This window comes from Phodopus roborovskii, unplaced genomic scaffold (assembly GCF_943737965.1).
Source record: "Phodopus roborovskii unplaced genomic scaffold, PHOROB, whole genome shotgun sequence".
Lineage (NCBI taxonomy): Eukaryota > Metazoa > Chordata > Mammalia > Rodentia > Cricetidae > Phodopus > Phodopus roborovskii.
This window is the reverse complement of record NW_026126648.1, coordinates 6,345,650-6,357,500: the sequence shown is the minus strand read 5'-3', so window position 1 is coordinate 6,357,500 and position 11,851 is coordinate 6,345,650. Positions and strand designations below refer to the sequence as shown.

Below are 11,851 nucleotides of genomic sequence, written 5' to 3'. Positions count from 1 at the left end.
ATTATTGTTAAAACAAAACAATAAGGAGAACAGATACTACATGTTCAAATCCCAGCTCTGTCCCTACTAGCTTTGTGGTGTTTGGCAACTTACATTCTCTGTTACTTGTATGTTTTATTAAATAAATAATTTGGACTAAGCTAATATTGGCTTGTGACATCTAGGGACCCCCCCCACCCCACCAAGTATGGACAGTACTTTTGGAAATACTAAGCTAGGCTTAAGACCATCTGATACCCTTTGCCTCAGGGTTTCCTTACACTGGTTCCTCCCTAACATATCTGTTGGGGTCATTCTCCTGCCTCAACCAAATTCGGAGTCAACCAGCAGCAGAATCAGCACTAACACAAAACTTGAACATAAGAGCAATGGCTGCCACTGACTGAGCACTGAGTGCAAGTGTGGCACTCAATACACCCCCACACATCACCTATTTGAGTCTTCCTTCCTGCCCTGTGAGGGAAAACCCTGGTTTGAAGAGCAGTTCCCACTACTTGTAACCAGGAAAGTCAGGATTCCAACCCAGGATGCCTGACTTCCAAGTCTGTTGCTATGTCACTGACGTCACTATAAATTCCCTCTGTCGAGAGCTCCCTCCACAGCCCCGCTGGATGCAACATCCTGCTATTCTTCACCTGGACTTGGAAACTCCACACCACCACATGATTCTGTTCGTCTGTCTGCCCCTTGACCCATCTCCATTATTCAGGATAACTGCTCCCACTTCGTGCATTTTGGAAGCGAAGGATTCTAGAATTTCCCTGAATTTGGGGAAAAAAAAGTTTACAATACACTGGACTGAACTTAACAGTTTCTTTACGACTCTGGTCATCTTTAACAACACCACATATTGTCACGTTCTGTGATGTAGACGTGACCGCAGGGCAAGCTTCCTCTGAGTGAGTGGTGCAGGGTGACTCCTACAAACTCTGACTCCCAAGCCTCTCCCCAGATCTACTGAATCAGAGCCTCTGCGTTAAGGGGCAGGGATCATTCCAATTGAAGAACCACTGCTTTAGGGGATGTACAGGCTTTGGACCCTGCCTAACGCTCCCAGATACAGCGGGTCTCTGGTTCTTATGTCTACTTTCCATGCTTTGTCCAACCTCTCCCACCCTTCAGTTTGACAGCTTTCTCTTTTCACTGCCAAACGTCATGGCTGGATGAACAACTCCGATTCCTTCTTCTACCAACTAATGTCATGATTTCTAAAATGTTTTTCTATAGCTTGAACACACTTCCTTGCAAACTGTTCGTTAGGCAGATGCCAAAAATGAAGTATATATCATCTCAGAGCTATGTGACGGGCATGAGAATTGACTTGGGTTTACAACACTGGTCTCTTCCCTTGTCTCCATCAGCACCAACTGGAAATCCTCACGCCTTTCCGCACATTTGTAGGGCTTCCACTGAGAACACTGATATGACTGTCTGGCACATCTTGCCATACTTTGTGACAGACACATTATTTTTAACAAAGGGTCAAGGCTATCAGAAAAAAAAATGGGGAGGGGAGAGGGGGTGTACTAGTTAGTCAATGTCATCCAAAATCCATAGTATAATTGTTTCAGTTTGAGGCTATGGCCCCGGGTTCCAGCATAGCTGCTGCGGTATGTCTGGGAAGCCCCTCTCACGGTCAGGAACACATTGAGGACAGCAATGTTCTCTGTACTAATAATTAGACTACCATCTACTTTTGGAAGGCTCTCGTGAAAGCCATGGCCAAGGGAATTTGCCTTTAAAAAATAAAATTCCCTTCTGCAGAAGAGAATGTCACTGCATCCAGAAAAATTCTCTAACCTTTACGTTTTAGCTATCTTACATTGACCACATTCTTAGTATGTTGGTATGCTATCTAAAAATAAGATTTAAGAAGTAAGTTTTAAACCATGTTGTTAAAACTGTAAGGAAAGTTCTTTTAATATTCCTATTGACTTTCTTTCCAAAACTTACAAGTTGGAAACACAGAATTTAGAAGGTAAATTTAACGCTACAGCTACAGAGTCAGAAGATGGGAGCACTGTTGGGGAGATACTCGGCAGTGGGAGGGTGTAAGACATTTGGAATTAGGACAGAGTTCAAGTTATAGATGCAGAAAAGCAAGTTGGTAGATACGGGTTCAAGATACCTTGGGGGGGGTGGTTTCTTTCTATTTCTGTAGGCTTGAAATTCTTCAAAGTAAAACTTGATGGGGAAAAGTTCACCGTCTTACTGGTGCCGTGTACTCAATGGTCCCATTTGGTGCTAAGTGACTACCGAGTGAGAGGAACCTACTCTGCGCTCCTAAACCCCTCTGAATTACAAACTAAATGTTAGGAAGCTGAATTGTACATTTACCAGATAAAAGAGACACAGAGAACAAGCCAATCCCTGCCTTCAAAAATATCTTTGCTCTGCACTAGGTACCATTTTGATATTTTTGTCACCATCAACATCATGATCCTCATCAACATGCTCACGTGTCTACCTATTTCCCAATCCCACTGAACTAGTGCAAGTCAGGAACTGGTATTATCCATCTTTATTTCTTGGTCATCAAAAATAGTGATACATGAAGGATTCGTCAAATACCCCTTGGATGGATAGAATGCTATCTCTTGGCTTGTTCTTTACTCCGGGATTTACTATAGTCCAAATGGATATGAAGCCTCACTCTGGATTGCCTAACTAAAATAGCCTCCATCTATTGGAGACTTAGGATGTGCTGGGTGCTTCCTACAGTCTTCCCATATATTAACTCAATTAGGCCTCGCGCCACACCGAGATGTGAGTAGTAAACTTCTCCTTTTACAAGTAAGCAAAGAAAGGCCTATCTCTTCCACTGTGACACACAAAGAAACCATACCAGATTTGGCCACCAAGAGGCCCCACAAAGCCGTCTTACTACTACTACACAAAGTGGGGCTCCCCGGGTGGAACAGCACGCATGTTCAGGTCACTTTGCACACACTCAATGTGGAAGGATCCAAACAGCACCAAGGGGACTTTCAGAGAACTGATCCTCAGCGGGCATGGCCTGCAGACAGGTCAGACTTTGGGAATTTCCTGCTTAATTTCACCTTTCTAAATGCAACGGACTAAAAATAACCTGCAAGGGACATGTGATCCCGGTTTCCGAAAACACTTGGTGTGCTTTTCAGCATCAGCAAGTTGCGTGTTGTGTTGAAAAAAAACGTTTCCAATTATTGGGATTCCATAGTGTATTTAATTTTGCAATTATCTCACTGTATTAAGGAATGCTAGAGTACAGCAGCAGTTCCCGGGATCTGGGCAATTTGGAAGAACAAAATGTATTCTTTCCCCCAGCTGATTACTTCTCAGGAGCCCATCCTTTTTTCTGTGGGAATGATCCTAGTTTTGAACCACTTCATTCAGAAATATAAAGCGAACCAGACCCCCACACTTGCTAGTCCAGCTTTAACCCCAGTGCAAACTAAACATATTTCTGGGCAGAAACATCCACAAATCCATACCGGGTTTTTTTTTTCTTCATGGATGCTTTAGGCTCCTTTTCTCTTTTGAAATTCCAATAAATACAGTATAAATAGAAATTTAAAAAGCAGTCATACAAATTGAAAGTTTTCAGTGATGTGCACACAAACGCACTTCTATTCATTTACTTAATAAGGATTTATCCCACAAAGTTCATAATCAGGCCGCGGAGCCTGGAGCACGCCATCAAAACATCAAAAGTGTGTGTTCTGTGATGCCTCCGTTACCTCAGCAAATGTGAAATGCAATCGTGCAAAATTAAACATTCCATACGTTTTCTATTCATTCTCTAACACTCCCCCTATACTCCAAAATAGGCTATCACGCTTTTGAGTTTTCTTGTTTCTGGAAGCATTACAAGAAACAGGTCTTTTCATTTAGTGCTTTTCAGCTAAGACTCACCAGGCTGTTTACACATAAAACATAATTAACCCACACAGCCTGCAACATCCCTACCCATCAGGAGCTCTCCTTGGTGATGGAGAAGCTGTCCTTATATTTTCTAGGCCTGATTGTGGTCCAGGCTTTTACATACAATGTCCCTTTTACTTGTACGAGACTAAGAGGCACAATCTGGAAGAGGAAAACCTTCTTCCCCACCAGGTAATAGTAAAGGACACAGACTCTGGACCCTAACCAGCTCACATTTAAAACTAGCCACAAAATGGCTGAGATGAGCCCCTTGGCTTCCCTGTGCTTTGGTTTTGGAGAGGTAAGATTCGGGATCTTATCAGCCAACATGCCACAGGGCAACTGAGATATAATGAACTAGTACATGTAATTTAATCACGATGCAGCCTTTTCTTTTAGCATCCAGCCTTAACAGCGTTAGCAGTTGGTATCAAGTCACTTACCTATGACACCTGACCTTTTAAATTACATCACAGTGACATCATGGGAGTCTCACCATCTTCCTGTAAAGCAATGGAAGTAGACGCCTCTATTCCAAATCTTCTCCTGGAGAAGGGGATTTCAGACAGGCCCACCAGCACTCAGAACGTGAACCCCCGGAAGGCAGTCTAGCATGTTTGTACTATGCCTCTCTCTATCCCGAGAAAGCCAGAGAGCGGACTGACTGGTTCAGACAGGCCCCTACTTACTTTGTTGGGGGAGTAAAGGGTCTTGTTTCAAGGGAGACATAAAAGCATTCTGCTGCCAAGGCCTGTCTTTCACAGCAAAAAAAAAAAAAAAAGATCCAGATCGGCAGGAGACAGGACAACAAGACGCCATCATGATTTCTGCTAACTATGAAATGAAAGTTAATTTCATGCTTTGCATCCACAGACAAAAAGGTTCAGAGCTGTGTTTAAATTCTCTTCGGCCCGATGACAGTTAGTAAACAGGCGGCCTCATGTTCTACTGTTTGAAGTCACCCCTTTGGATCTCAATATATTATTTATGCACCCAGCTTAAAATAAACAACAGCTCTGAAGTAGGTGAGTGGTCTCGTTTAGTGCAATCTTTTTTTTTTTTTTTTTCATTCTGACAGTTACTTTAAAACATCAGTAAACAGCCTTAATTCACTTCTAACAGATTAGTAAGCTGCTGCTGCTGTGTCTACAGGAGGTGAGCAGATTGCACTATTAACCAAAACAACTTTCTCCCTGTCAGTCATCTGCACCTCTCAGAGGGATGTAAGCCTTGCAGTCTTGATGCCTAAAGTATCCTGAGGCACACCTAGTTCCGGACCGCATCTTCTGGGGTAGCTTGGTCACTGCTACCCTTGACTAGCTCTCTTGACTCTGGGTGTAGAGTGGGGCCTGGAGAAGGAAGATTCTCAGTGCTGCTTGTTGAGAAAGATATGAACACAGGAGAACCTTTCCAAAGGGGCAGGCTTTGGGTACGGTCACAATGATGTCTCCTTGGGAATAGAATTTAACCTTAAGGGACCTGTCGGGAGCCACCCTGAATATTTGAAAAGGTTTCATGCTCAAGGGGGAAGACGTATTCTTTGTAGGGATGGATAGTAAAATTAGGATTCCGGGGAGGTAGCTTGAGAATGAACTCCTCATCAATTCAGGAGCAATGAATGTTGCTGGTAAAATATTTGCCCCCTGCAGAGGTCCTCAAGGATTAGTGAGTTGGAGCCCTTAGAGATGACCACCAAATGTAAATGCTACAACCTCGTACCGGAATCCCAAGGCTGGGTACTAATGTGGACTCCAGGAAGTTTCTGAATTCCTTTGGGTTGGAAGTTTTTAAAGGGTACCATCTACTTTTTCAAAAGAAAATTCCATGGATTAAGTACTTAGTCACATAGCCAGCCAGCCCATAGTCAAATACACAGTTCTAGGATGCTGGTTGATTCGAAAAAAATGAAAAGACGTACCATTGCCATGAGTAACTTTAGTTAAATAGCTGCTGGGGGACAATCCTACCCATGCCACAATCTGGGGCAGTGTAGCTTTGGAACCGTTACCACCCATTGGATAAAAGGCAACTTCAAACCTCCTAGACAGCACCCAGCTGTGAGAGGGATGGTCTGCGCCCACTTCACTCTCTTTGGCCTCCTCTCCTCTCCCAAAGGCTGGAAACACAATGTTTAGCAAACCATCTAGTTGAGATTCATCGTCAAGGCATCACTCACCCTTATGGAAGCCAGCCCCTCCTCCAAGAAACAAACCGATGGCTCAAAACACAAGTTCAATGCAATTGGAAAGGGAGAGAGAGTTTATATATATATATATATATATATATATATATATATATATATATATAAAGTACAAATACCTCGAATTTATAATTTATATCAAGAATTTATGGCAACATTTTTACACTATACAGACATTTATTATTCCAAATTTTCTAGCCAACTTCATATGAATTTACTGTTCTTGTAGATTTTTTTTTTCTATAGCCAACATCTAGATGAAACATTTGAGAGGTCAGAAACATTAAATTCTTCAAAGACAGGCAGATTATCAATATCTGGGTGTAAAACATGGCGTTACTGAATCCCTGATACAGCAAAAGCAGACATCTGGTATTTGCACTTTGGAGCAATAGAAAAGAACATGGCAAGAATGCGGTATACTTACAAAGTACCCTTCATCCATGGGGCTCCAATTTTACCAATATTAGCTCACTGATTTTCGCAAAAAACCTGAAAGGAAGAGGGTAGGTTTGTGTTACCCTCACTTTGCAGATGTGGACAGTGAAATATAAGGAGGAGGGAATGGGTACACTACAGGGCTTTTACGGTGAGGATAGGGGAAAGGAAGAAGGAGAGAATTATAACTGGCTTTCCATATTACAACACAGCACGATCACCCATCCCTCCCTTGGAGACTGACAATCCCATGCAATCCTCACCACAATCTCAGCTTACACACGGTTGCCCCAGGGAAAACGGTGGGTGAGGAAAGCCGCATGTTCTTAGGAACCCAGACCCCGACATCCATTAAATACTATGAGAGGGTAGAAAACACTTCTTGTTGTTCAGTTTATAGTAGAGAGGGAAACCGAGATAGACAAAATGCAGCCATCCGACGAAAATTTGGCCTGAAGATAATGTTTCTACTGCTCAGTTTGTTGTACTTATGTTCACATTTCAGCATATGGACTTGTGTTGGAAGTACATTCCAAGGGAGTCAGAATGCTGCAAATGTAATCTCACAACATTTTTAGAAGGGCGTATTTTTAACAAATCTTTCTAAGATGTCACGTCCTTTCTATCACGCTCAAGCCATTGTTCACACATTCCTTAAAAAGATGTTTAATTGGTTGTTACTACAAGCAAGTCTAGCTCCACATGTGGCTTCTTGGAAGACAGAGAATGTGGATGGCATGGGTCTTGTCACCAAGAAATGTTGAATCCTATGGTTTGGTGAATGTATACAGTTGCAACCATCACGATCAGAAACTGTGTGGAACGTTCTGTCAGCTTCCGGACACTTCTAGTGAGTCATTGACACTTGCCTGGAAAAGATACTACTTCCAGGAGAACTCTTGAAAAAGATGAGCTTAGGCTCTTCCTGTGTGCCAAACTCTCAGTAAAGATGAAACATAGCTCCTGGAAAATGGGAATCTAAAGTCTTCCCAATAGCTGTGATTTCAGGGTCACATATCGCATGGTTTTCTCTGTACTCACCCATGCAACACTGACTTTTTCTAGTACTCCCCCACCTCCCGGACTCTGTCCTTCCAAGCATTCTTCCGCTACAGTGCCTATGCCTCTTTCATAGGATCACCGCCCAAAGACCCACTCACTGCACCTTCCTCCAACTACTTCTAAAGACCCTCCCTGTCTTCCCTGTCTTCCCAAGACTTGTGTCCCTGTCACGTGGGCCCATATCTTTGTTTTTCTATGGCCCTCCATTACAAAAACAAAACAAAATAACAAAAAAAAAAAAAAAAAGAAAAAAGAAAGAAAGAAACACTCCACAAGTAAGTCATATTTGATCTCTGACAAATTTAGGACCAAAACAAACCCCAGGCACAGTCAGCAGAAAGTAGGTCCCAGCCCCTCATTCTTCTCCACCTCTTTTTCCTCTCATGGGGCACTGTTGAAATTAGTGATGGATGTCATTTTTTTTTTCTTGCACCACCCAAAAGAAGAAACAGAAACTTCACTAACATTCAGTGAACTGATTTAAAAAGAATCGTAATAAACGCCCATTTTTATCTTTTCTTTTTTTTTTTTTTTTTCTTTTCTTGATCACTAGAACAAAAGCTGGGTGATCTCCTTTGCCCGGCCAGCTCTGCAACCCTCAACCCTCCTCTTCTCCCCTGGCCCTTTGTTTCTCAATATCTGAAGTATGGGAGCTCTCCTGCAAATTTCCGAGTTTCCTCCTAGCTTAGAAGCCACGGAGATAGAATGACAGACCAAATCATATCTAAACCTTTTTACATCTCCTGTCTTAACAGCACTAACGAGGTGTAAATGTACCTGTAAGGTCTCAAGGTCGCCATTCCATACCAAGCAAAGTAGGGACCTTTGTGTGTGTGGGGGGGGGGGGCACAATTTGATGCATTCAAGTTTTAAAGGAACACCACAGGCATCTCCGCCAAGCCGCGCCCCATCCCCCACTCTCACACCAGGGACACATGACAGACATTGGGAGAACAATGGTGCCTCTGCCACTTACGGCATCTTCAGTCACAGACACTTCACTTGGATCTCTAAGCAGACTTCCTGTTTGCTTCCACATTAATAAAACTCACACCTTTGCCAGTCAGAATTTTTTTTTCTTACCCAAGCATCTGAACATCCAAAGAGATTTAGAAGCAATTAACGTTCACAAGTAACAGAGCGATCAACATGGGAATTACTAATGGGACTGGACAGAATCCAAAAGCTGATATTAGGATAATAGCATGTCTCTGACATAGGTTACGGTGCTAATTCTACAGGGCGCAGGCTTGGCTTTATTTCAGTGGCTTTGCGGGCTGTCATCACACTCACATAAGACTGTTCTATATAAGGCTCCCCACCCCCCCCCACACACACACACAACATACATTGTTGTTTTTTAAACTGCCTGTGAGGAGAAGGCATTTTTGCATCGTTATAAGACAACCTCAAGCATTAATGGTATACATTGAATTCAGGTTTATTTTTAAATTGCCTACCTGACAAAAAATGCTAAAATGACATTTTCCCCCATTTTGGGTCTCTAGACTATCTCCACCTGCTAGCTTTTGTAGCCAGAGGCCACAAAAATAATAGCCATGGATTTCTACCTCTCTTCTCCCAGGTCACTCTTCCCACTGTGTGTGTGTGTGTGTGTGTGTGTGTGAGAGAGAGAGAGAGAGAGAGAGAGAGAGAGAGAGAGAGAGAGCACAGAGAGGAAAGACAGGACATGCCCATTCTTGGGAGATCTGGTCCAGTTTTTCTTACCAGTTCCACTGACTTGTTTTCATAACAATTACCCAGCGCTCAGTGCTAGCTGGACTTGTATCGTCCCATCCCACACACCCAAGGCTAAGGGAACATTCTGGAAGAGATGGAAAGTGTATGAGAGAACTCGAAGACGATCCCTGCAAATCAGTGCCTTCTGAACACAAGGCCGTTGTACTCAGGGACTCACAGCATCGGTGGTTGCCAGCACAAGACCTCTACAAGATCAAGCCAGTCCACATTCTAACATGGATGAGGGAGGGACTCACAAGGCCCATGGCTAACTGAGGAGTCACTGGGAGTTGATGGCTCTTGGGGGAGGGAGAGGCATTTCTCTTCGGGAACGTAGCCACTAGTAGATTTCTGTTCTAGTTGCCTTTCTGTGGCAGTGATGAAACTCTGACAAGCAGCAACTTGGGAAAAGATTATTTTTGGCTTACACTTCCAGGTCACAGTCTGTCATTGAGGGAAGTCAGGGCAGGAACTCAAGCAGACACTTAGAGCAATGCTTGCTGGCTCGTACATAAGCCCTTGCTTATCTAGCTTCCTCCTACAGCCCACAACAACCCACTGGGGAAATGGCACCACCCATAAAGGGCAGGGTCTTACTGCATCAAGAAATTGCTCCAGCAGACACCAACCTATCTAAGCCAAACCTATCTAAGCAATCCCGTAATGAAGACTCCCTTCTCCGGTGAGTCCAGATGATGTTGAATTAACAGTAAAGGTTACTCAAGCTGTCCGTGCTCCTGTGGATGACCCTACACGGATGTATATGGGGGCCACACTAACAGAACGTAGTGGGATTTTTTTTTAAGAAGGACATGAAGTGGGAAAGGGGAAATGCTGGGCGTGGGGTTGTCCAGGAGAAAAAGAGAGATGGGATAAAATACATTGTACGTATCTAGAAGATCCTTGACAAATAAGTAAAAAACCTTTTTCCAAAGTGTATTGGGGCTGAAAAGATAGTTCAGCAGTTAGGGACACTTGCTCTTCTTTCAGAGGACCCAGCATGCACATGGTGGCTCACAACCATCCATGACTCCAGTTGTAAGAGGTCTAATGCCTTTTTCTGACCTCTGTGGGCACCGCCTGCACATGACACTTATAGACATGGAGGCAAAACACTCACATACATAAAATTAAAATAAATCTTTTCTAAAGTACTCAAAAGCAGAGGTTAAATACTTCAAGAGTCTGGGATAAAAAGAAAACAAAACAAAATAAACAACAACAAAAAAAAGCCATGACTTCCAACTTCCCAACCCTTCACCCTGCTGGGGAAGTCCCCGCATGGCCAGGAGTGTCCCGTTATCATTCTTCCCCTGCCTGATTCACTCACTGCTAAAATCCATCATAGACTCTGTTGTCACTCTCTCTCTTCCCTTCATATTGGACCAGCTTCTAGGATCTCAGTCCTGGCATCACCTCCCCCTCCCCCTCCCTACCTCCCCCTCCCCCTCCCTACCTCCCTTTCCCCCTCCCTCTTCCTACCTCCCCTCCCTACCTCCTCCTCCCTACCTCCCCTTCCCCCTCCCTACCTCCCCCTCCCCCTCCCTACCTCCCCCCCTCTCCCCCTCCCTACCCCCCCTACCTCCCCCTCCCCCTCTCCCTCCCTACCTCCCCCTCTCCCTCCCTACCTTTTCCTCCCCCTCCCTACCTCCCCCTCCCCCTCCCTCTCATCCTCCCCTCCTTCTCGCCCTCCCCTCCCCCTCCCCCTCCCCCTTCCTCTCCTCTCTCTCTCTCTCTCTGCCTGATGGACAGGTTGCTCAGTCTTTAGGATCCCTGCCTCTCCTTGCCCATGCCTACCTCAGGGCCCTGGGCAACCTCCTCCTGCAGAGACTACCCCCCTTGGACAGAGAATGCAGTCCGTTCTGGTGTTTCACTTTGTACATACTTGCTATATCTTGTAACTCATTTTAGTAATTTATACCATTTGCTTTATTTTTTCTGAGTGATCTAATAAATGAACTGTGTGCCTAGAAAGGGTTTTCATCGTTTCAACCGCTCTGATGTTAGACATCGGCACGTAACGGGATGGACGCCCCTTCTTTCCATTGGGCTCCTTTTTTGCTTTTTCTTTGCTTGTTTCCATTTCACTCGTGCTTTCTTCCATTGTTTTCCCCTTACAGCTTAGTGCTTCTATCAAGAGCGCTCCTTCTTTACAGTCCAGCATGTGTGTTTTTACCTCCGTCTTCCTACCACTGACGCACGCCCAATATAAAGCGTGTTTCTTCGTGTGTGTGGGGAGGGGAATGGGGTGTGAGCGCGTGAATGCGTGTGGAGGCCACAGAACGAACTCAGGCACCCTTCCTCAGCAGCTGTCCACCTTGCTTTCTGAGACAGGGTTTTTCACTGGCCTGGAACTCAGCAGGAAGATAGAACGGCTAGCCAGTGAGCTCCAAGGGTTCATCTTTCACAAAAGCACCAGCTTTGGAATGATAAGTGCACACCACCATGCCTGACTTTTTACTTAGGTTCTGGGTATCAAATGCAAGGCTTCATGATTGTAAAGCAAGC

The 11,851-nt window shown here is 44.3% G+C and overlaps 1 protein-coding gene across 1 annotated transcript in view; it reads right to left on the bottom strand.

Annotated features, from left to right (window-relative positions):
* The window catches only part of Ppargc1a (PPARG coactivator 1 alpha), a 621,117-nt gene that overhangs the window by 430,586 nt on the left and 178,680 nt on the right, over nt 1-11,851 (bottom strand). Inside the window, exon 2 of the mRNA XM_051174044.1 lies at nt 6,531-6,595. Within this exon, the coding sequence (XP_051030001.1) occupies nt 6,531-6,548 (18 nt within the window). The 5' untranslated portion in view covers nt 6,549-6,595. The remainder of the gene's footprint in view (nt 1-6,530; nt 6,596-11,851) is intronic.